This window comes from Bolinopsis microptera, chromosome 11, assembly GCF_026151205.1.
Source record: "Bolinopsis microptera isolate Bmic1 chromosome 11, MBARI_Bmic_1.0, whole genome shotgun sequence".
Lineage (NCBI taxonomy): Eukaryota > Metazoa > Ctenophora > Tentaculata > Lobata > Bolinopsidae > Bolinopsis > Bolinopsis microptera.
In genome coordinates, this window is record NC_087082.1 from 15,856,459 (window position 1) to 15,882,549 (window position 26,091).

General features: G+C 40.2%; 1 protein-coding gene across 1 annotated transcript; it reads right to left on the reverse strand.

Annotated features, from left to right (window-relative positions):
- Positions 1–10,783: 10,783 nt before the first annotated feature.
- Positions 10,784–12,243, reverse strand: LOC134823676 (uncharacterized). Its single transcript, XM_063835210.1, has 3 exons — positions 12,031–12,243; positions 11,116–11,878; positions 10,784–10,944 (listed from the first exon to the last, which is right to left on the reverse strand). Exons 1-3 carry the CDS (start codon positions 12,199–12,201, stop codon positions 10,784–10,786), a joined length of 1,095 nt encoding a protein of 364 aa, XP_063691280.1. The 5' UTR covers positions 12,202–12,243.
- Positions 12,244–26,091: the final 13,848 nt, after the last annotated feature.

Consider the following 26,091-nt stretch of genomic DNA (forward strand, 5'->3'; position numbering starts at 1 on the left):
CTTTGCTTCAACATGGTGCGGTTGAACATCTGAAATGAAGTGAGCGAATCAATATATCTCATTTTATGGGTTGTTTGATAGGATTGAAGCTTTAACTTGAATACATTTAATAAATAATCTATCACTTACCATACACATCCAGATAAACGAACTCTTGTTGTTGATCCACTGAGACATCTTTGTCAGTATTCGTGACGGTACAAGTATATGTTTTATCCTCAGTTACCATATCTGCACTGACAGTTAGTGTTGTTGTCTGCTTTCCTGATAATATCGTCCCGATATCTTCAATTCCACCTGTGAATCCTGACCAGGTGATTGTGACGGGATCTGACAGATCATCTGTGATTCCAGTAACTGAACAAGACAGAGTAGTCACTGTCCGAGAGTGAACTTCTCGATTGGTAACTTCAACAACTGAAAAAATGACATGGTCTAATTAATTTGTTGGCTGCTAAAAAGACTTATCTAAAAGTTGGAACTAGTATTTTAAGCCCCCCCCCGGCCCCCGGGGCCCCTTTTCCCCACGTGTTAGTTTCATTTATGAATAGTTCCTCATGCGTATTTATTATTATAAGCACATGGATCCCATTGTTTTTCATAGCACTGACATGATGCAAAGATTTAAAAATCAATTTAGAGTTAAGACCTGTGGTTTGAGTTAAACCCTCTTTATAACTATTAGTAGAACTTCCCGCACAGTCTCCCTCTCACCGGCCCTCTCCCCTACAATTTGTTTAACTTACCCCATCTACACGCCTGAGCGTGGTTCCTTGTCCTGCCGCACTGTTTTACCACTCGTACATGGAATACACTGGGTTTACTACTCCTCCTTTACTGTACTCTCCTGCAGCACAGCTCTCACACTGGGTTGTTTCTGTACTCCAGTACTGACCCGGGGCTACATGTTCCTGGGGTTTGTTTTTGATAATACTTTCTAGACCAGGATTATTACACGCGTTTTAGTTTTTTTTTTAATATATAGGGCTATATTAGGTTATCTAGATGGCAATTTAAGGATTTAAAAATTGTGTAATTTTTAGGATCTTTTTCGTTATTTTCTTCAAATTCCCTACAAAATAAGTGTTGATCGAATTAATACAGGGTGGGCCAAAAGTCAGTACCCTGGCCATATGTTGGCCTTAATAGCTCAATCATGAGTGTACAATTGAAATAAATTTTTTCTGGTATGACTTACTCCACCACTGGTTCGAGGAATTTGTCAAATCGAAAATATTCGTGTTCATTTTTTTCAAATGAAGGTTCATTTTTGCTTTATTTGATAGTTTGGATAGTCGGATAAAGCCAAATTTTATTGAATAGTGTTTGGCCATTTAAATTACGTTTGCCCGGGAAAAAATGAGAGTTCTAGCTTCTCAGATGACCGAGATATGAAGCATAACGATTTTTGTTCATTACGTGTGATCGGAAATTGGGTTGAGGCTAGATCCGCATTATGGGGGAATCGTGTAGAGAGCCCAATTACGGTGCCGTAATTTGGGGAATCATTGAGTTCCCAATCAATTTTGCTAACGAGATAAAAAAAATTGCTTGATAACTTCGTCATTTTAAATCCGTTTCGGGACCATCTTTTCAGATCATATTCCGGATTAAAAAGACCTATTGCAATATGTTACAACGGGTCTCTAACATGTTCAAAAAACACCAGTATTTAAACAATTCAATGTTGATTGGGTGTGGCCCCAAAATTAATTTTCAAATTTTGGTGACGGAATCCTCGAACAAGTAGGTACAGTATGCTATCTGCAAAGCAACAAACTTTAAATATAAAACACGGCGGAGGTATAAGACCCAACGATGGGTACTGACTTTGGCCCACCCCGTACGTATTTGTACTTTGTAGGGACTATTTATTAGTAGAAAGATCTTTCCCCTCATCTGATGAGGTAATATTTAGGATCGTGCTTAATGCTTACCAATTTCCTGCAGTATCTTGTACTCCAAAGCAGCAGTGTTTTGGTTTTGTGGAAACTTGAACGTCGGGCTGAAGTCGTTAAACTTATACACCCATTTCATAAAAGTCGTATTTAAACACTTCTTTTTTTTACAAGTCATGATCAGGAAACACCCGATTTCTTCAAGGTCCATATCTGTTCGTCATAAGCAGGGATCTGCATAAACAATATCACCGGATGTTATATATTATGGTGCTTCCCTTCCAATAATATAACATTTGAAATGTTGTGCTGTTTATATGCTGTGTAGATACTCTTGGAATTGTTTATTCTTTAATGAAACCTTAAAAATTGTCAAGTCTTGGAATTTAACCTGTTTGTCTTCAGCGTCATGTATACAATATTTGGGTTGCAGGTTCCTTTATATCAAATGGCGCCGGGGCTCTGTTGACCAATCCAAGTACACATTCTCGTCCGGAAACTGTATCTCAACCTTCCACTCGCACTTTGTGACTTAACCTGTATCGCTACGTCGTCTAGATCACTTGTATCACCTCGTTTTGAACGATTTTTTTTCCACCGGGTGTCAGGATCTGTTAAAAATTTACGTAATTTATTCACTTTTAATTTTATAGAAATTTGGAACTGTAAATGGGGCGGGACGGGTTGATAGCAGTAAAAATTATCCACTTCAACTTCATCAGAATCAGAATGGAAGTACGTTTAATGAGACATGCAATAACTATACGCTCAATGCCTATAATAGTAAAAGTTTACTGTGCTCCATTGGCCAGTATCTGTCTACTGCATCTCGAGTTAATTACTTAATCTTAAAATTTTAACTTATCAAAAACTACATGCTAGCCTGTAGCCAGCTAGCTCATCTTATAACTTTGATTGAACTTGTTCCTTTAAGTGTATGAATCACGCCTGCCTTATAATAAAGTGTTAAGTGCTCGTCAGGAATCAGGTATTGTGAGTAATATGACAAATTCTGTAAAAACTAAAAATTGCAGTACTATATTTGTCGTACAATTTTTCCTTATACGAATGATAACTACCTGTGACCGCAACAATTCACTAGTTCGTTTATGAGAGTTAACTTTTATCTCAGAGATTTATGAGAATTCCAGGCTTGGGTGCAGAGAAATTTTAACATTTCAAGATATAAATTTCGATACAGATTTAACCTGACTAACCCTGTGCAGCTGATGTTGGTACACTGATCTGCAATAGTAGAAATATACCAAGCTTAACGTCGCCTGTCATTTCTTTTAAAAAGGGGGGGGAAAATTACAAGATATCATGTTTAAAATAAACGAAATTTAAGAGTCTGTACTGTAAATGAACGATTAATTGCAAAGGTAGAGAGGATGATCAGAATTCAGGGCCTACTTAAACAGAAAAAATGCTATTTGTATTTAATATTATCTGAATTGTGAAGACTGGTGTGGAAGTGAACCCATATATGCTTTGACACGTGACAGTGATTCTGGGTTCCAATAAGATTGGTCAATACTTTAAAGAGTGATAGAGTGATAGGTTAATCACTATCCACGGTCAGTGGTCACGTGTCAGAGAATATGGACACGTGTCAGAGAATAAGGTCACGTGTCAGAGAACCCATCTCGTTCACCTCCCCACCCAGTTCTATTAACTTATCGATTGGCATAAAAATAGTTAACTGTAGTTCCTCTCACTTCTTTACGGCAGCACATTTCAAGAACACTGTAGCAGCAATACAAAATAACAAACAGGAAGTGAGCAACAATGTTTTTTGTTTCCCCTTTGCTGGGTTGTTATGGGCATTGTTTTAAGGATAGTTATAGAGATAGTGGCGGTCGCTGTCCCAGGGGACTCTCTAATACTAATTGATGGCGGTTTTGGCCCCGAATTCACACGCAAATTTGAAAATGAAATTAAAAGAAAGACATGAGGGAAACCAGAAAATATTTGAAAAGATATTTCAAGCCTAGCTAACAATTCTCTGATGGTAATGACAACTGACAGATCACTGCACTGGTTATGATGTTTTTGGCTTGCGGCCCCAGCTATTTAATAGTTCCCCAACGTTTAATTTTTGGGGATAAAAAAGTGTCAACCTGAATCCTGATCAGACTTAAAATTTCGTAATAAATCATATTAAATGACGAGTGGAACTTGCTGGCCCCGGTTGTGTAGCTGACGTTAGTATCACCCCCAAAAGAGATGGAAGTGGAGTTACTCTATTTAGTCAGGGATTCTAAGTGTGAATCCCGAGGGAGAGCAGGATATCAGAGTACTAGGACATCCCAGTTCCGGGATTTATAGATGCAAAGGAATCTCTTGTGTCTATGAACATTTCTTTAGAATTTAAAAATCACTTAAATTAACATATCGTGCAGCTTGATCTCCTGCTTTAATTTAATTCCATAGTCATGAGAAAACCATTCATGGTGTGGGCTAATTGATCACGTGACTCGGTTAGTACAGGCAGTGACCTGGGGTAGGCGTTTTTCCATTGTCATCACGGGACCTACAACTCCTGAACTTATCTACGAGACAGCAACTTCTCACTCATGATCTATTTAAAGTGTAAAATGGACTGCGTTTTGGGGCTCATGCAATGGTGGGACAAAGAGATCTTGTTTTGGGGTGCATTAGCTCAACTCTGTTTAATCGCTCTGCTTGGAGCTCCTCTAAGCCAGACTAATGCAATTTTTAAAGTATGGTTGTGGGCATCACACAAGACAAAGATAACTAAGATCCTTGCTTTAGGCGGGCAAACTCGTATAATGTTATTTTGTTACTGTTGTATGGAGTAAGGCGTTGGCTCGAAAAGCGGACCAATCCCCAGCTCCCAGGCTTGTACGCCAAAAAGGATGAAAGCTTAAACTGTGAGGCTTTAAATGTTATATATATAATAACGGTGACCACAGAATAGATCATTGCTCATCTCTAAATAAAAGCTTGAAAATCTATAACGCAGACAACCAAAACTTATCTCGGAAACCAAACCGGTTATTTGCCACAGAGTTTTTAAAAAGTAAAATTAGTGTTGAAATCAGCCGGGGTCCTCCAAATACGAAATGACCAAATAGAGCACCTAAATGTATTTATTTTGGTTATTTGGGCCCAACAATCACTCCTATAAACTTCAACTTTCTTCACCCTAAAGTCAAACTATGCAACAGAACAGCAACTTCACTCTATCATGGAGTAGTTTTTGGGTAAAAATGAATATGCGGCACATAAGACTTCGACTTTACAAAAGTACTTTCAGAAAAACAAGATAGATGATAATAAAGATTTGTGAAAACTAAAGAAGTCGTTAGTCAAGATGTTTATAGGAATTACTGGGAAAACTAAAGCAGGGAGTGCCACCGGCTTCATGACACCAGTACAGCAAGGTGAGAGTTTTCTATGAGGTCGAGTTGTCAATGTGTTCTATCGTTTTTAGTGTTTCTAAGATCATATTTAAACCATTGGAATTCCCTGATCATTTTATTATAGTGAGAATATTAGTTTGTGTTAATTGCTCTCTAAATAAGTGGCTGTTAACATTAAAATGTAATAACGGAACTGTTTCTCCTGTTCAGATTTTAACTAATATGACGTGCTATAATTTATAGTTTATCTTTGCGTTTCTGTTTTTTAAAGGGGCCCAGTTAACTGAAAAAAAAGTTATCCTCAATTTTGACAGATTTGTGACAAATAGCAAACTAAGCACGAGTCGAATTCCTAAATCTCTAATGCTCTCTAACGGTTGTAAATAGCGTTTGTATATTTTGGCGATGACGTCACGAAGTCCCTTGCGCGCGCAGAGGAGCCGTGAGACGTATTTTACAGGTAGAAAATGGACATAATACAATGTTTTTCCCGAATAACTCGAAAGTAAGTAATTTGGGGTTTACATGTGCTTCAAAAGTTGTATATAAAATGGCCATTTTGCCAATTTGCACACATTTAAAAACCTTTAGGGCCTTCATCCCCAATTTACAGATACCCATAGTTTTGCATGATTTCTGGAACCGAAAATCAGTTTTTCGCCAATAACTGAAAAAGTAAGCACTTTAAGGCATATGTTTGTTCGTAAGTCATATGTTAATATGCTAATTGCAGTTCTTTTGCACCTGTCTAAAGACTTATTTACAATCCTATCGAAAATGGGTCAGCACCCCGCCCAAATGGTTTTTGGCGAATTTCTCGAAAAGTATGGATTTTAGGCCCTGTGTTGCTCGATAACTCCTATATAAACATGCATTGCGGCTTCGTTTTAAGCCCATTTTGAAGTCTGTACGACCCTTTAGAAGCAAGGGTCGGTTACGTTATTGGGTCATATATGGGCGTGGCCTCCTGGGTTTTCTCCACTGTCAAAAAATGTTCCAAACGAAAATCGTTTATTCACCCCTTTGGGAAAGGCTGTGCAAAGTTTCGTTAGTATCTGAACATTTGCAGGTTCATTTCCATAAATGTCAAAAATGATGGACTGCACAACTTTAGAGTTAACTTTAGAGAAAACTCATAAGTCATTTATCTCAAATTAAGCGTTAGTGTCCATGATCAACCCGTGGCGACATTGTTTACGTGAAATGTCGTTTACTTTAACCATCTAAAATCGATCGTGCCGTAATATATGGCCAAAGAATAATAGGGTCTTGGAAGTTCTATAGTTGTTCGTGGGTGCACCTTTTTGGGATTTAAACTTACCAGTATTTTTTTTATGTTATGCACCTCAACTACTGGCAGGGGATTAAAGGCCCTAGATCTGATGTCATTTCAAAGAAGAAGAGAGAACGATATTTAATCTTAACATGTGGAAAGTTCTGCATTGCAAGTGCCCTAATGATTGGTATCCCGTTCTCGGGGACTCTCAGACATGGCAAAAAGCAGTTGTGCCCAGTTAGCTAAGTCAGCAGTCAACGGAATCAAGCATACATGACAAACTCATTTGCAGTAACGGACCCCGATTATGGAATGTAATCCCCAAAACATATGCACCATCGAGGATCCTATGCAATTCAAAGCAGCTTTAACGAACTTCGTGAAGTCATTTCGGACGAGCCCCCAGCTCCGGTATGCAGCCGTCGGAATGGAAATCCTTGCTGGATTGGAGTGGTGATAAAAAACAGTTTTACACTGTTCCGGGGGGTCGACTTTTTCGATGGCCCATAGAGGATTCTATGAAGCCTAGAAAGTAACAAAGTAACAAAGTAGTATATGTACGATGATAATGCAAATTTGGATAACAACTAGGTAAGCCGCAAGTCTAATTCAAAACACACCGCACACCTTACATCGAACTCCAATCTGTATTTACTATTTGGTAGACCGGGTATTTTGGGGGGAAATTTTGTTCCCGGCACTGTTCTGATAGAAGTACTTTACGATGGTTCCAGAGGAACGGCCGTAAAGTAGCCCGACTTTTTGTCTCCCGTACTGGCTGACAATGTGGATTAAAATTAGAATTTCGCTATGCTTAACTCTATAAATATAATTGCTCTCGGAATTGAACAAAATCCTACTTATCTATAGGTTTTACTTACTCTACTTTCTACTCCTACTTATCTATAGGTTTTTTTCTAAATTCGTTAGAGTTTCATGGACTGGGGAAAAATAATCGGTACGTCTCCCTGCTGGCTGCTTGTGTAATTAAGCCCAAAGAAAACAATCCGAAATTTCACATATGACATAAGAACTGTAATAGCAGAAATTTTTAACCGTACAATTCCCCGCCACTGTTCAAGAAGCTATATCACTGTTTAAAATCATGAAGTGAGCACTGTACATCCAATTTAGCTATTCCTTTAGTTAGGATGATAGCCAAAATATAAGGATTTGGGGAACTAGGGTAATAGTCCCTAATTCTAAAAAATTTGAGTGAGTTACATGTGTTTTAATGACAACGATAAAGATTTGCAAGTATTACGCTTGCAGCGCGCACTGAGGGACTTCGTGACGTCACGAGGCCACGCTTATTATTGCAATAACGCGTTACAGTACGCTAGAGAGTGGTTCTTTCGGCGTACGATTCTTTACAGTTTGTCACAGCTGATTTAAATCTTAGCCAAATTGGAGACTACAATTTTTCAGTTAAATGGTCCTTTAATGTACAGTTTTTTACCTATTTTTGCTTTATAGATTTATCAAAATTATACAACAAATTTTTAAGGTGTGTTGCCCCTAAGGAGCGAGTAATGTTCAGAGTTTTAAAAGCTTCTTCATTTGTGTTTGGCCATTAACCTCTTTCCCCCTATAAACGTTTGTAACTACTGATTCCCGTTTATTAAATGTCATTATTAGGATAGGGTACCAAATATATCATAATAACCTGTTTTTATATCTGTAGTGTGTTGAAACCTTGCTTATTGGTTCCCTTATTAGCATGGAAATTTAATCCAGATAGTGTGTTCCATCGCGCATTTTGAGTTTTGTCTTCATGACCAGGTGACCTCCAGAACACCATCAAACCATATTTGTAGTTGAGTTGACGTCTTCAGGGAAAGTCAGAACACCAGTTGTCGGAAGAAAGGTGCTTCTTTTTGGGGGCAGAGTCCCAACCCTACGGCAATTATTCCGTTGTGGTAAAGTGAACCCGCCATTTTCCTCTCACCCCGGATTTTAAGAATTTTTTGACAATTAATTTTAAGAACTCCTCCATCAGATACATAAGAAGTCTATGTTAGCCTCACAAATTTACATGTGTAAACTCAGGGTTTTCTGCAATCAGTTACACACATCTACAGGACCTTCTCTCTCCGTAGTGAGAAGATAGATTCTTGTTGACAGATAAGATCTTGTAATGCTGGTACAGATTCAGGTTCTTAGTGTAGGAACAACTCTATTCCTCTACTTCAGATCTTCAGCTTCTCAGGGCAGATTAACTGTCTTAACACATTCCAAACACAATCCAGTTTGTTCTACTTTTACTTTTTTAGTCTCAACATCTTCCATTCTTATGTTTACCTTCTGGACTTTCTTCTCTTTCTTTTGTTGGGGAGATTTCTTCATCGTTTTGACTACAGGACTGTCATTGTCACCTGTCTGAGAGCTGTAACCTCTCAGCGTTGTTTTTCTGTGATCAATATTAACAAACCTCCTCAAGTTTTATCAACCCATCACATACTGATTCAGCAATGTATTCATCCTGCGATTTGAATAATGATTAATAATATCGAAAAATGATTTTAGACTACTGTTATCAAAAACAAATTCACAAAATTTGGCAATAATTGATCTATCACAGTATCCTTTCTGAAGTGACTACATTAAAGTTGAGCAGAAGTTCAGATGGTGAGTAGTTCATTAATTTGTTAGTTCATTATTTGTTTAACGGATGAAAATTAAAAATGTACACATGGTGAGTAGGCTGAGGTATGTTCCTCCCATTCTTTAGTCCGGTAACATTCCAGTAGGATCATCGAGTGTCAAAAACCCAGTTCCACTCAATTATCTCTGTATCTCTTATTCTCTTGTATCTTTTGAGAGACAGTGTTCACACACACCTCCACAGTACTGGCCCCTTCAAACAACTTCCACAGTACATATATGTTCTAAAATTACAAAAATAATTTAGATGGAAGGAACGTTAGTTTTAGATTATAACTCACAACTTAGAGTTTCATAAAAATTACAAAACAGATAAGAGATATTCATATAACTTATATATAAATTTTGACTTAAATTTAAATCGGTTAATAAATCTGAGGAAGGAACAACACAGTGATAAGTAAAAACAAATTTTTAAGTAAACAAAATTTAAAATTTTATTGCCATTTAAAAAAATTAAAATGACTAATAATAACAGAATAAACATATTCGAACTTAAACATCCGATACTAAACTCATGAATATTGGATATGCTACGAAATTTAAAATTAAGCTTTTTACTAGTATATAGTAATGAACTACTCATCTGCTTATTTGGTCACAGGTTTTTTCCCAGACTCCGTGTTAGGACCTTTAGCTGTCTGTACCCAGTTTTCGATATCTTAGAATATATTCCGCTTTTATTTATATCCTACTCTCGATTCCTCGCTAGCAGCCCGGTTAATTTTAGGTACCATTATGGGCTCATTAAATCATTAGGTCTTATTAAAGAACCTCTCACCCTCTAAGAAAACTCCGTTTGGAGATATCCCTTATTACGCTTATGTTATTAATGTACCTTGTGTTCTTGAAATCCTGTCACATTTTAAACTGTTTTTAGTCTTTGTTATTTTCGGTTCGCGGGGCCGATTTCTGCACTTTTACACTGGGTCATCATTCATAATTTCTGGGATAGAGACGACTAAATCTTCATTTAAAGGAACTTTGCTGTCTGACTTAACATCAATAGACACTTCTTGTTAAGGTTTTGTGAACACCTTCTTCACTAACATCATTGGATGTGACTTTATCACTCCCATTTTCTTACTTCTCTCCCCATACTTTTTAACGCTTACAGTTAGCATCACAGTTTTGTTGAACTGCACATTATTTGATGTTTACTGTTAAAAGTAATTGTTTATCACTTGGTCCTCGCACACTGAGTTTATTGGTTCCTTCTCCCCATCTGGGAATGCTTCCACGATTGATTCGGCGCTACATCGCCTTAGTTCCTCGGTTAGTTCTAGTTTTTCTGCACAGTGCAGATATTTTTTGTAGTGCGTTTTCACCGGGCTGGCCAGTCACCAGATCCTGCGATGCGTCCTTTTATAGTATTTTTCTTGCCAATTGTTTAATCTACAGAGATATCCATATTACCAGCATAACGTATCGTTTGTCCGTTTTTAAATCGTGTCTCCTTCATATTAAGCACACAGGCTTTCTTTCACATACCGTGTCGTATCATGCATTATCGCTCTCCTTCTTCAGAGACAGGCCTTTCTTTCAACATTCGAGTCGCATCATGCTTTATCGTCTCTCCTTCTCATAGACAGGCATTCTTTCCCAGGTAGAGTATACCACACACCAATATCTTTCTCTAACTCATTATCTGTTGTTATGAGCTGTACTGGTTCGTCTGGTAACAGGGGGTAGTCTGTGTTACTTACAGGCTGTATCCAACCTGCAAATAAAATAGTTACAATGAACAAATTAAGTGACACAACGTGTAACTGACAATTAAATGGTTAACTCAAAATTAATAATATAACTAAGTTAGAGACATAAAATTTGGGTGAAAAGAAATATTTAAATGTTAGTTAGTGACTACTAATAGTAATAAAATTCCATTTACCTGTTTTAAACTCATCAGTTTGAATAGCAACGTGTCTACAACCCTCCTGAACATCTTCATCATCACTATCTTCAGAATCTCCAGCATATTGACTGTCTACTAGCACCACATCAGAACCACCAGCTACCCCCTCACTCCTCAACTTGACCACCTTTTCTACCAACTCTTTTACTTTACCACTCTCAGATCCTCCCGACAGTTCAATCATCAGGTCTACTACTTCAACAAACTGGTCTGGATATCTTTGCTGAAAGAGTCTCATATCTACTTGTTCGAGTAAATACAACGAGTTCTCGTCAAATCCTGTGTACTTCAACACAAACGTGAGATGACTCACTAAGCAATCAAACAGAATGTTAAAATCTTTCCCTGCTATCTGAATTGACATGTCCATCTGACGTTTTGAAAGCTCAGCAAAGTCGGACATGTATTTCCGTAGAAATGCCCTTTTTCCTACATTCCTGGATGTCATATTTCTTACAAAAAGACCAACAAACTTGCTCTGTTTCAAGTTGAAGTATGCACGACTGGCAATCTCACAGGCAAACAGAATCTCCTCATATGAATTGTTCTTAAAGTTTAGAACATTTGTTTTGAAGAAGTTAAGACTCGTCTTACTTAGCCAACTCACATCAAAAACATGAGCCATCTTGTTAACATCTTCGAAATTTACTTTATCCATGTTTTCAGCTTCACCAGAGTACATTGCATCCACAAAACAATGTACTGCTTCAACACTAAAGTCATCCACCTCAAGGGAAGACTGAAATAAAGAACTGTAAGTTTAAATAAAGTTGCTTCTGTACAGATGTAGTGAATTACAAATACTGTAATGGAAACTTGTATTTTAAACAAATAACTTTATAAAACCTGCATTCTCATAACACTAACAAACATCAAATTTTCTCTCAGTACCTGACAAAGGTTGGTGGTCATATTTCCAATAACTGGACTGTTGAGGGACATTATGACCGAGTTTACCCTCAACACTGATCCATCTTTCAGATTCAGCACCAGGTTACCATGTACTGGGGAGTTTATCAATTCTCTACCAAAGTTGGCAGGAACTTTTACTTTGGGGATCATCACTAAGATTGTTGTATGGGATAGAATTGACTATTTTGTAACATACCTACAATGATCGTAAAATTGACAAGTTACTAATTCTGATAAGCTTCAACAGAAATATAATAACTAATTGGGCTTTAGATTACCAATTGGAGCTAATAGGCGCTAATATAGATTGTAAGATCAGCTCTAGAGTGCAAAACAGTACAAAGCAAAAATGTATATTGTATACCCTGACAAGACCCCAACATTGGCATGACTTTCAAAAAGTGATTCTACAACAATCTGAAACGAATGGTTCTCAATACTACTTTAGTGGACAGTTCTCTCAAGAAGTTAAGCAAATGTTAGATAGTACTGACCATATAATTAGCATCATCTCTTACAAACTCCACGGAATAAACTGGGAGAGAAGATGAGCTTTTGAGGGCCAGGAAAATAAAACAAACAGAGACAAAGGAGATGGCGTCAACCAGGAATAGACAAATGTGCTCCGGGAGGTTCAACATCCTGAATTATAGGTAAACCGGTAAATTAATTTCTCAACGAGTCATATACTGCGGACTGCGGAGTGATGTACTAAAACAATGGTGATCTACTTAAACAATGGTTAATTACATAAATGATTAATAATTATAGATGATTTTAAAATTCTATATATCCCGTGGTTTTACACTTCAATACAGACAAAGTTCCAGACAACCGGAAAAATGTGTTATTGATCTTGACTATGCTGATGACATCGCAGGAATGGATGACACTGTTGAAGGACTGCAAGAAACCACGGACAATATTGCGAAATAATGTGGGCTTGGGGGTTTAAAGATGAACGCAAAGAAAACAGTGATCATGGTCAGATACATCACAGCACCCACTCCCAGAGAATAGGACCATAGATATAACTGTCGATGGAAACTCTGCAAAACAGGTCACTCAATTCACTTATTTGGATGCCAAAATTACATCAGATGGCAAGATTGATAAAGAAATAAGTGTCAGGATTGGAAAAGCAACCGGAGCTTTTAACCAACTCAACAACATTTGGAAGAATAAGAACATAAGCATTAACAACAAAGTGCGAATCTACATCGCAGCTGTTCTTACCATTCTGACCTATGGATGTGAGATATGGAACACGACTCAAGTGCAGACAAGAAGATTGGAGTCTTTCCATCAGTACTGCTTAAGAAGAATCCTGAGAGTGAGGTGGTTCCATCGAGTAAGTAATGAGGATGTTTTAAGAAGGGCATCAATAACTGCCCTTGCTGACATAATAACAACAAAACGGCTGCGTTGGTTTGGACGTGTGCGCGGCGTACTGTATATGTGGTTGAAATTGAAATTTGAATTTATTTATGAATATAACATTATGTATTGATTGTTTTGTGGTAAATACAAATTTTTCTTTCCTAAAAATGTTTCTTTCCTTTCCACATTAGAAACTTACGTATCTCGTCAATATGGTGCTGGTATCGGAGGGCCTTTGCCTCCTCTAGCTGCAAGATGAGCCCTTGCATAAATGGGTCACTTGTAAGTGCTTTTATTATATATTTTATAGTGACCATCTTGTAGGATATCTCCAGGGGTGGAATCCAAAGCGCAACAGAGGTCAAATCTTTGGGAGGATGGTGAGTGGCCCCGCTTATCTTCAAGAGGACCCTGGCATAAAAGTCTTTGAAAGTATCGAGTTTATCTTTTAGCCATATAGGAGCAGCATATAGAAGTTTTGTAAGTACCACTGTTCTGAAGAGCATTCTGAGTGAGCTTGCATTCAGACCTCTGTTGCAGGTGGAGTTTTGGGTTATCATGTGCATTGTGCCAGGCAAACCATCATTGCTTGAGTTTGAAATTTGCGTGACCCTTGAATGCAAGCTTGTTGTCGATTGTTAATCCGAGAACAGTTGATTGATATGTATAGGTTATGGGTCTGTTGCCAATAGAAGAGATTCCGTTCGGTCGTTATTTCGGTTTTCACTCCTTTGCTGTGTTTCCAATCCTCTGTGTAGTTGTCTACCTGCTTGAGAATGGCTTCTTTTAGATTTTTTGTAGCTTTACAGGAGAATTTGTACTCTCGATCTGCGTCATAGTTTCGTCGGCACTATACCGAAAAAACCAGTCACATATCTCAAACGGTTTTTTAGATTCCCACATACGAACTCACGCACAAACCCACACACTTTGTGGGATTATTAGAATGGGTATATTTTCATTGTTTATAGTTCAAAAATATTGGTAGCAATGTGCAATGGATCATTTTTGTGACCTATGTATCGAAATAATTGATATAGTTCATAGTTAGAAAAACGCAATTTAAATAAATGTATTAGTAGCAATGGATCATTTTCGTTACCTATGTATCGTGCTCTGCTAATTAAATTGCAATATTTGATTTGATCGTGCCAATTGCATCACTTGACATAATCAGAAAAACGCAATTTAAATAAAGGCAAAACACAATTTTGATATTTATCACCAATTTAGTAAAACAAGTTCACCTAACCATGTGCTTTCGCGCCCGCGCGGCGTCGGATATGAGGACACAAGCGCAGAAAATTTTGGCAACCAATATACGGGAATTATGGGTTGATTCACGATGTCAATCCTTCGCAGCTCGGTGAGGCACAGTGGTGCATCCCGCCGGTCTACCGAAGTGGTTGCGAGAAGCATTATTTGATGCGCGCGCGACCCAGTAGTGCATCGCGCTACAAATATATGGGTGCCAAAATCGGTGAGTGGGTTGATGGCTAGAGCCTTTTTACCGCCGGGAGGCGGGCGCGCGCTACTGCAAGCGCATGAAGGGCTCTGGATAGAGCAATAAAATGAGTTGTAGTGCGATGCGTTACTGTGCCGCGCCGCGCACTCAATGAGGCTTCTCACAGCGCTTCTCACAGCGCTACTGTGCTGCGCCGAGCTGCCATGAATTGACATCGTCAATTAATAAAATGAGTTCTAAAGAAACTACTAATTGAAATGTTATCATTTAAATTAGGAAAATAAATTTAGTTATAACATGATCGAGACAGTTTTTAGATTTGAGTTATCCCAAACAAAATTATTTTGGGCCACAATCATAAAGTTTGCAGCTTAAATGGCCCGATGGCAAGTGCCACAAAGTAGCGCGCGCTGGGCCAGACCATTAACAATGGTCATTGGAAATGCACAACTACTTTTACAGTAATACGCTTATCCCTGCCAATAAGTTTTGCTAGCGGTAAAAGCCGGAGCCGATAGTTCTTGTATCACGTTGCGACCCCCACGGTCGTTTCACGATACAGGGGGGTCATACAACGTATGACAAGTTCAGGGTCGGCTAGAAAACGTGTTGAAAAATTCACATGACAGTTGAGTGTAAAGTAATTTATTATATCGTTTAATTTAATGGGTGATACTCTTTAAATATTTGTTTCACAACTTGCTCTAACCAGAGCCCTCTGATTTCGCTTGCAGTAGCGCGCGACCGCCGAAGGCGGCAAAGATTGAAGATATATTCTACTTGTGAAACAAGCGCGTCATGCAGTACGCGCATACACATTACATGGCTTGATTGTTGATGGCTATGTGAATTTCACAACCGTCGACGAGTCCAACTCGGCGCGCGTCTTTGTAGATTATAAACCGACAACATATCATGGGATCATGCGACAGGCTGAGCGCCGCCCAGTTATAAGCTTTATTTTCACGTTGGATATTATTACCTATATGCTTTTTAAAAAACATGAACAATAAAACTACTGCAATATACAATTATGTACAAATGTATTAGGAGTGCTTCCGGACTCGTTTGTGGTTTGGTTTACAATTACATTTTTTCTTTCCCATTTCCGTAAGTCTTCCAATGGTTGTGTGAAGCGCAGGTGGCCCAAAGCGTCACCGCTGGATAAAGACCCTGGATCTGCCTGCAGCAGCCAGAACCTCGAAAAAGGGCTACCCCGTTGGTGCCCTTTTCCAGTACCACATCGAACAGCAAGATGAAGCCTCTCCACAACAAGTCCTATCCTGCTACCTCCTCGTGGTGAAGACTGGAAACTGGATGAACAGTGGTGATCTCCAGGCTAAGGGCAGCGAAGGGCGACGGGAGGCTCACTGACCCCCGCGGTTTTCAATTATTGAATCACATAATTGTCTCCTAACTCTAAACCTCAAGAGAAGAGAGGTGCAGAGAATCAGTGACTCCCCCGGCTGTGGAGTGAACAGTAGCTAAAGAGGTATTGGCCGTTTGCCTCTGACCTTGTTTCTATGACCCAGGTAAACTGGACCACGCTCTGGTAACAGGATCGGCCCCCCATGCCTGGGGTAACGAGGTAGTCAGGGGGAAGGTTAGCCCCCGTAAAAGTGGAGCCTTGGCTCACACTCTAATCTCCCTAAGCTTTGGGACAAAAGCGTATAGTCATTTATTGGAATTGGTGAAGAAAGAAGAAATAATACAACGACAGGACATCATCACAAAACCCACTCTTACTGATTAGTAGCAACAAGTGTTCTAGCGGAAGTTGTTACTCACGTGGCCAAGATGGATAAGTCATTTAACGCTCAAGTGGCGCCCGGCGTTAAGTAGGTGTCTCACTTTGCCTGATGTGCAGGGGACTGCGCATGAGACACCAGCCATTGAAAAGTTTGATGATGTCTTATAATAACACTAGGGTTAATATAAGTCCCTACCACTGATTTAGATGTCGGAGGGGACCGGATTGATGACTCTCTCACCCTAAAACTCCCTAGGAGAGGGGTGACAGATGATATGCCGGCTCCTTCACCCGCGGCACAAAAAATAACATAAAACAACAAAAAAAGGATGGGGATGCATTGGTTTCTTGTAGTGAGGTAGCTCTGGTAGGGACATTTAATGTCCGAACTGCTAGAGAAGGTTACAAGCGCCTTGAACTCGTGACTCAGTTTCTGGAGAGTGGCATGGAGATCCTTGGGATCCAAGAACATAGAATTGTCCACCAGGAGCCGATCAAGATCGAAAAGTTCAAGGAGGGGGTTAGCTTGGTAACTGTTTCAGCATGGAGGAATGGAGCAGGAGCAGCCACTGGTGGAGTGGGCTTTCTGCTGACTAGAAGAGCATACAGCGCAATCAGCCTCATTAAACCCTATGGCTCAAGGGTGCTGACTATCTCTTTCAACGGAAATCCCAGACTCACAACTATAACAGCCTATAGTCCTACCGAGGCAGCACTAGTTGAAGAAGCGGAGAATTTCCATAACACCCTTAGACAGGCTATGAATGATGTGCCAGCGCACCACCTGCTGATCACAGAGGGAGATATGAACGCCCGGCTTGGAAAGGAGAGTGAAGAAGATTCCCGTTGGTACTTTCATACTCGTACCAATCGGAATGGAGAGCTACTGAGAGACACTGCCCTGGAGTGCGATATGGAAATTACCAATATCCGCTTCAGAAAGAAGGTCAACAAGAGGTGGACCTTCTTATCCGATGGGACACTTAACAAAGGTCAGATTGACTATATCCTCATACGGCGGAAGTGGAAAAACTCATTAAAGAACACTGAAGTTTACAACACTTTTCAGTCGTTGGGATCTGATCACAGAGTTGTAGTGTGTAAGATCAAAGTTAGCTTTAGGAAAGGACACAGGCCTCCGAAAAAAGTTAACTATGATTATAGTGCCCTGAAGTCGGATGGTGAGCTTCAAAAAAAGTATGCAATTGAAGTTCGGAATAGATTCTCTGGCCTGGTGGAGGAGGATGATGGGGCCACTGAAAGCTACGGGAAGCTTATGGTTGCTATTGAGGCGGCAAACAAGAGCCTTCTGCCAAAGAAGACTCGACAAAAGCAGATTGACCCCTCAAGTGACCCAAGAGTGGACAGTGCAAGGAGGGGACTGTTCTTGGCCAAGGACCAATACCATCAGGAGCCTTGTGAGGAGAAGAGAGAGGAAGTCGCCACTAAAAAGGATTTGTTAAAGGCCTGCTACAAAGAGGTAGAGGAGGAGATCCTGAAAGGTAAGATCAGGAAAGTTGAGGATACTGCTGATCGTTGTAAGAACAAGGAAAGCTGGAAGCTTGTCAACGATATTTCAGGGAGGACAAATCCCAGCTGTGGACTCGTGGAAGGGGGCAGCTCAACAGAACGTCTTGAGAACTGGAGGAAGCACTTCTCTGGGTTACTTGGACAGCCACCCACAGTCCCTGACAATAGTATTCCGATCAGGAATATACACGTTTAGTTTAATTCCACCCTCCACTGAATATAGAGGATGGCCCGTTCACCATTGAGGAACTACGTCTTGCCAAAAAGCAGATAGTAGAAGGCAAAGCTTATGGCGATGATGGTATCTCACCTGAAGTGATGAAGAGGGTGGACATCGATGACGTCATCCTGAAGTTCTGCAACGATGCATTATGTGATGGTCTCATGCCCGATCAATGGAAGCTCAGTAATATTGTTCCTGTGCCAAAGAAAGGGGACCTCACTAAGACCGACAACTACAGAGGAATATCTCTGACATCGATAGTCAGTAAAACTCTGAACAAAATGTTGCTGAACAGGATGAAGCCAAGTCTTGAGGAAGTTTTAAGGGACAACCAGAATGGCTTTAGACCTGGGCGCTCTACAACATCGCACATCCTTGCTCTACGAAGAATTATGGAGGGTGCTAGAGCCAAAAATCTTAAGGCCACCATGGTTTTCATTGATTTCAAAAAGGCGTTCGATAGTGTGCATAGAGGTTTGCTCATGAAGATATTAAAAGCATATGGCATATCAGAAGCCATAGTGCGGCTCATTGAGGGTATCTATACGAGCACAAAGGCTAAAGTAGTTACAGCCGATGGTATAACAGAAATTTTTGATATCCTGGCTGGAGTACTGCAAGGAGACACTCTTGCCCCGTACTTGTTCATTATCGTGATTGACTATATCATGACAGTGACTATAGACGATGATGACTCGGACTCTGGGTTTACTCTCAGGCCTGCACGGAGTAGAAGGATTGGTGCCGAGAAGATCGCAGACGTCGAGTTTGCAGATGATGTTGCCCTTATCACTGATACCATTGAAGGGGCAAAACTACTCCTGGACAGGCTTGAGAAAGCAGCACTGAGTGTTGGGCTAGCCATGAACGGCTCTAAAACTAAGTTCAGGACTCTGAACATGACAGAGGAGGCGAGTAGTCTTAATAGCTGTTCTGGAAACAAGCTGGAAAAGGTGACAGACTTTGTTTACCTTGGAGCTTGGATAGCAACAACAGAGAGGGACCTGCGGGTCAGAAAAGCTAAGGCTTGGGCAGCCTGCCACAAGCTAAAGAAGATGTGGAAGTCTGACCTTAGAAGAGGACTAAAGATCCGTCTATTTGTTGCTACTGTGGAGTCAATACTTCTTTATGGTTCTGAAACGTGGACGTTGACAGAGCAATTGAAGAAACACATTGATGGCTGCTACACTAGAATGCTAAGGATGGCACTTAATGTGGATTGGAAGCAGCGAAAAACCAACAAAGAAGTCTATGGCAACCTACCGAGAGCAACCATGAAGATCCAAGAGCGCAGGATGCGACTAGCAGGCCATATCCACCGGCAGCCAGAACTAGTCGCAAACCGCTTGCTACTCTGGGAACCAACTCATGGGGTGCGGAGTAGGGGGAGACCAGCCATGACCTATGTTGATAGCCTACGAGCTGACACGGGTCTCAACGACACTGGAGAAATGGGCGGACTTATGGCGGATAGAGTTTTATGGAGACAGCGCATCAATACTCGGACGCTGAAGCCGCCTTAAGTCAAGTCATTTCCGTACAATTTAATTGTTATCTCCTGATCCTCTGTGTTATTCAGTTTTACTAGCACAATGAACAAACGACCACGTACTTCCGGAGATTTATCCCAGCCAATAGGGTTTCCTGTGTATTTTCTGAGTCGCCCATGATCGCAGAATCGCTCCTGTATTGGCTGACGCGGAGATAGTTGTAAGTTTATAACTTACCAGGACGTGCGCCGAGTTGGACTCGTCGACGGTCCTAACATTTGAAACAAATATTTTACGAGTATCACCCGTTAAGGAGATAGCGATGGCATGTGCAGCAGTGTTTTTAGCATCTGCTGCATCACGCATATAGTTGATCTGATGTCATTCAAAGAAGAAGAGAACGGTATTTAATCATCAACATGTGGAAAGTTCTGCATTGCAAGTGCCCTAATGATATTGGTATCCAGCTCTCGGTGACTCTCAGACATGGTCAAAAAGCAGTTGTGCCCAGTATAGCTAAGTCCAGCAGTCAACGTAATCAAGCTCTACATGATATGACAACTCATTTGCAGTCACTGGACCTCGATTATGGAATGTAATCCCAATACATATGCACACCATCGAGGATCGGATACTATGCAATTCAAAGCAGCTTTAACGAACTTTGTCAAGTCATTTCCGGACGAGCCTCCAGCTCCAGGATACAGCCGTCGGAATGGAAACTCCTTGCTGGATTGGAGTGGTATGGTGATAAAACAATTTCTATACTGTCCGGGGATCAACTTCTTCGATGGCCCGATAGAGGATTCTATGAAGCCAACAATGTAACAAAGTAAAGTAAGTAGTTATACTACTCGATTTGATTCGGAGTACTGGGTTACTGGGCGGCGCTCAGCCTGTCATTCCGCCGAATCTCTATATCATATATGTTTATGAACATCATTTAATAGCCTGGGATCCCCTGGGGTGATTTCTGGGCCGGTTTCCTGTTTAACATGGCAACAGAGTAGGAGCGGGTATAAGCACGAATGGAGGACTGACAGTGCTGGAGAAGGCTGCTCCCGGAAGTGTAGATAGCGGAGGTCACTGGACACTAGACATAGTATGCTATATAATAATATATCGGTCTGAATTTGCAATAGATACGTGCCTCCCATAATAATGTAAGATGTTTTATTTAGTCCAACTATATTTTTCCTGATAAGAAGTTTAATCGAGGCAATATGTAATGGTATATTACCAGGAATACACACAGACAATATTATTAACATTAACAATGACTTTGTATTTTTATAACTGTAGATTAAGAAACACTAAACGTAGACCAGTCTAAACAAATTAGGATAAATTTTGGTTTCTCCAATTCGATTTTTGAGAAAACCTATCAAAAATACATACAACAATTTATGAAAGCAACATGTAATGCATGTTTTTGTGATTTTGTCATCCTTAGCACTATAACGGGTGTAGTGATGACTCGGATCAGTTTCCAACTCCGACTTTAGTTTCCAACTCCGACTTTACTTTCCAACTCCGACTATAGTTTCCAACTCCGACTTTAGTTTCCAACTCCGACTTTAGTTTCCAACTCCGACTTTAGTTTCCAACTCCGACTTTAGTTTCCAACTCCGACTTTACTTTCCAACTCCGACTATAGTTTCCAACTCCGACTTTAGTTTCCAACTCCGACTTTAGTTTCCAACTCCGACTTTAGTTTCCAACTCCGACTTTAGTTTCCAACTCCGACTTTAGTTTCCAACTCCGACTTTAGTTTCCAACTCCGACTTTAGTTTCCAACTCCGACTTTAGTTTCCAACTCCAAGTCTCCAACTTTAGATTCCAACTCCGACTTTACTCCTGATCCAGAAGATCAGAGTTTGCTAGGGTCTCCAGATGACTAATTCAAATTGGTGTCTCCAGATGGCAAGGTATCAGGTTCAACTCACTTTGTTCGGCGGAATTTCATGGACCGTGTACCACCTTTCTTACAACTGTATTGATCACACACAAAAAAATTTATTCCATGGCAACCGTCGCGTGTGATCTTATTGTCATTGATCACATTTACAGAATTTGTGGACCTTTACTGATAGTTGAAATTCGACATATGACGTCATCTAGCGTCTTCTAGCGTCATCTAGCGTGAAATATCGCCAGATGATGATAGATGACGCTAGATGACGCTAGATGACGCTAGATGACGCCAATTAGCGACATTGTCGCTAAGTGCACGGCACCTTTCGAATGTCGCTATCTAGCGCTATCTAGCGCTATCTAGCGCTATCTAGCGCTATCTAGCGCTATATGACGCTATATGACGCTAGATGACGCTAGATGACGCTAGATGACGCTAGATGACGCTAAGCACGCAGCACTGACGCCAGGCGACAGATAGCGCTATTTTCATAAAAATTCTAGGGACGACATCTAGCGTCATCTAGCGTCATATGTTGCCGCGACATCTGACGCTATCTGACGCCATCTAGCGATATCTGACGTCATCTGACGACATCTGTCGCGACGACATCTGACGCAGGCGACATCAAGCGCTGGATAGCGGGATAAGTCAGTTTACGACAGTTCACGCTATCTAGCGCTATATAGCGCCAGATAGCGCTATATAGCGTCAGATGTCGTTGCGACATATAGCGCTAGATAGCGTTAGATAGCGCTAAATAGCGTTAGATAGCGCTAAATAGCGAAGAATTTTGGGTCGTGACAGTCCAGGCTATTTAGCGCTAGATGTCGCTATCTAGCGCTATATGTTGCTGCGTCAGATGTCGTCGCTACATATAGCACAAGATATCATATCCTATCACATCCTAACTCTCTGTGTGTGTGTGTGTGTGTGTGTGTGTGTGTGTGTGTGTGTGTGTGTGTGTGTGTGTGTGTGTGTGTGTGTGTGTGTGTGTGTGTGTGTGTGTGTGTGTGTGTGTGTGTGTGTGTGTGTGTGTGTGTGTGTGTGTGTGTGTGTGTGTGTGTGTGTGTGTGTGTGTGTGTGTGTGTGTGTGTGTGTGTGTGTGTGTGTGTGTGTGTGTGTGTGTGTGTGTGTGTGTGTGTGTGTGTGTGTGTGTGTGTGTGTGTGTGTGTGTGTGTGTGTGTGTGTGTGTGTGTGTGTTTTACTGGGACCGTAAGCGCAGCCTGTCTTTTCCCACCCAATCTTTTTTGTTATTTTTATTTTATATGAAAATTAATTTTTACTGTGTATGAAAATTAATTATAATTTAAGTGAGAATGCAAATGATATAACTATAAGCTTGCGCGGCTCGTCGAAGTCACCCAACTATTACACTCGATTTATCAAATATTCGGCTGAGTGGAACAAAATATTAAATATCACCTAATCAAGGGGTCGTTTACATATTATAATTATATAAAGGGCCTGATGCCGCCGGCCGGGGTTTTCCAAATTATTACGCTCGCTAGTGTGATTGTGACATAATACTAATAGCTTAATAGCTATGTATGGAACTGATTACTAACAATGAGGGGTCTTTTACATACCCCGTAATCAGTTTTACCATAGCTATTATATTTATGTCAATATTACACTAGCGTAATCAATAATCATTTGAAAACCCCAACCTCCTCAGCTGATTACGTAATACTAATATGTAAACGACCGTCGACCCTTAACATTTCGGGATCGGAAGAAAGCGGCACGTACTATTTCGACGAAATTTATACAAGTTACTAACATCGTTGATTCATGATGCCAATCTTTCACAGCTCAGTGGTGCATTTTGCCAAAAAGCATTATTGGATACCGAGTTAAGCATTTTTGGATGCGCGGCGCGACACACTCACAGTAACGCATCGCGTTGATTCATGATGTCAATCCTTCACTGTTCATGTTCACAGCTCGGCGAGGCCCAGTCATGGTGCATATCGCCAATTTAGTAACATAGTTGGTCAGTTCGTACAAAAGTCAGGCACGTTTTTTCAGTTCGGGATTAGTTTGGGAAAAATTCGCCTCATAAATTTTCGAAATATATAATAAAAAGCTAATTGCAAAAATGTGTGTTAAAATGGCGGGAAACGATGACGTGCGGATGCATGTTAATATTTTAAATCTGAAATGTAACCTCCCGGACAAAAATAACAAATTTTTCGGACTGAAGTGATTACTGATTAAAAAACAAATTTTTTAAAAAAAATTCGGTAAAAATTCATCGACAGCTTTTTAAAATTTGTACAGTTCGACACCTTTTAAAAGTTCGTACATACAGTAACGTACTGACCAAGTATGTTTAGTAAAGCACTAGTGGTTGCAAGAAGCATTATATTATTGGCTGCGCGGCGCGGCCCAGTAGTGCATCGCCCTACAACAAACATCGTCAAATAGATTACTCGAAGCTCAAAGCTGTAAAGTATTTATCCAAAATAATTTCGATCCCGAGGATTGTTACTGGGCCGCGCTCAGCCTGTCATTCCGCCAAATCTTTATTCGCCAAATCTTAATGTTTATGAACACGTACATACAACATAATAGCTTGGGTTCCCAGGTAAGAGGATTGACATAACTTATAAATTTATAATATATTAATTCTAAATACTGAATGCATCGCATTTTAAGGGTTTTGGTATTTTCGTAGCTAAATTGCACTAAAGCTTTCGCGCTTGCACTTCACACTTGCGCGTAGTTCGTAAACTGAAAACTCGTGCAGGTACGATATATGTGATTACTGAACAATAAATTCGGCTCGACTCTCATTACATTCTTTTAATAACTTGCTGTGCGAGATTTCAATACTATCAATTTGCAAATGCTAATTTAACATTTAGATCTACTAGCGAGAGGGCTATGGTTAGAGCATAAACAGGTTTTACTGGGCCGCGCTCAGCCTGTCATTCCGCCAAATCTTTATTCGGTTTCTGAGGCCCCAATTGGTTCTAAATGATCACGTGAATGCTGGTCACGCGCACATCAACTTCCAATGAGCGTACTGCCATTTTTTCTGAGGCGATGGAGGTATGTTAATGAACATAATAGCCTGGGGTCCTCAGGTAAAAACAGGTTATACTGGACGAATCTCACTCGTTAACGGGTGATACTCGTAATTTACTATCACGCGCCGCTTTTTCTCAAAATATTAGTCTAAGCCTATACCAGCCGGCAAAGTTTTTATATGTAACCTACATACAACGTTAAAATTTAGTTGAGTTTTGAACGTTGCTTATAGTTGATAAGGTAACCTTGATCTAACGTAAAATAATAAACGTTTTGCAACGTTAAAAATAAAACCTATAACCAACGTTAGATATTTAACGTTTAACAACGTTTTATATGTAACCTACATACAACTTTAAAATGTAGTTGAATTTTAAACCCTGCTTATAGTTAATAAGGTAACCTTGATCTGACGTCAAATAATAAACGTTTTGCAACGTTAAAAATAAAACCTATAACCAACGTTAGATATTTAACGTTTAACAACGTTTTATATGTAACCTACATACAACTTTAAAATGTAGTTGAATTTTAAACTCTGCTTATAGTTAATAAGGTAACCTTGATCTGACGTCAAATAATAAACGTTTTGCAACGTTAAAAATAAAACTTATAACCAACGTTAGATATTTAACGTTTAACAACTATAGCCATAGCTATAGCTGTCGCCGCGATATCTAGCGCTAGATAGCGCTATCTAGCGCTATCTAGCGTTAACTGTCACAAACTGATATTCTCCGCTAGATAGCGCTATCTAGCGCTAACAAGCGTTATCTAGCGGAGAATGTCGGTTTGTGACAGTTTACGCTAGATAGCGCTATCTAGCGCTAGCTGTCGCCGCGATATCTAGCGCTAGATAGCGCTATCTAGCGCTATCTAGCGTAAACTGTCACAAACCGACATTCTCCGCTAGATAGCGCCAGATAGCGCTAGATAGCGCTAGATAGCGCTGCGTCAGATGTCGTTGCGACATATAGCGTTAGATAGCGCTAGATACCGCTAGATGTCGCAAAAAAAAGGGCGGAAATTTTATGAAAATAGCGCTATCTGTCGACTGGCGTCAGTGCTGCGTGCTTAGCGTCATCTAGCGTCATCTAGCGTCATCTAGCGTCATATAGCGTCATATAGCGTCATATAGCGCTAGATAGCGCTAGATAGCGCTAGATAGCGACATTCGAAAGGTGCCGTGCACTTAGCGACAATGTCGCTAATTGGCGTCATCTAGCGTCATCTAGCGTCATCTAGCGTCAT

What these genes read in the sequence shown, in the direction of transcription:
- LOC134823676 (XM_063835210.1), bottom strand. Translation starts at nt 12,201, where the DNA reads ATGATCCCCAAAGTAAAAGTTCCTGCCAACTTTGGTAGAGAATTGATA. An exon ending in TGACCACCAACCTTTGTCAG is followed by an intron (nt 11,879 to 12,030) that starts GTACTGAGAGAA and finishes TCTTTATTTCAG; the next exon opens with TCTTCCCTTGAGGTGGATGA. An exon ending in AACTGATGAGTTTAAAACAG is followed by an intron (nt 10,945 to 11,115) that starts GTAAATGGAATT and finishes TTTTATTTGCAG; the next exon opens with GTTGGATACAGCCTGTAAGT.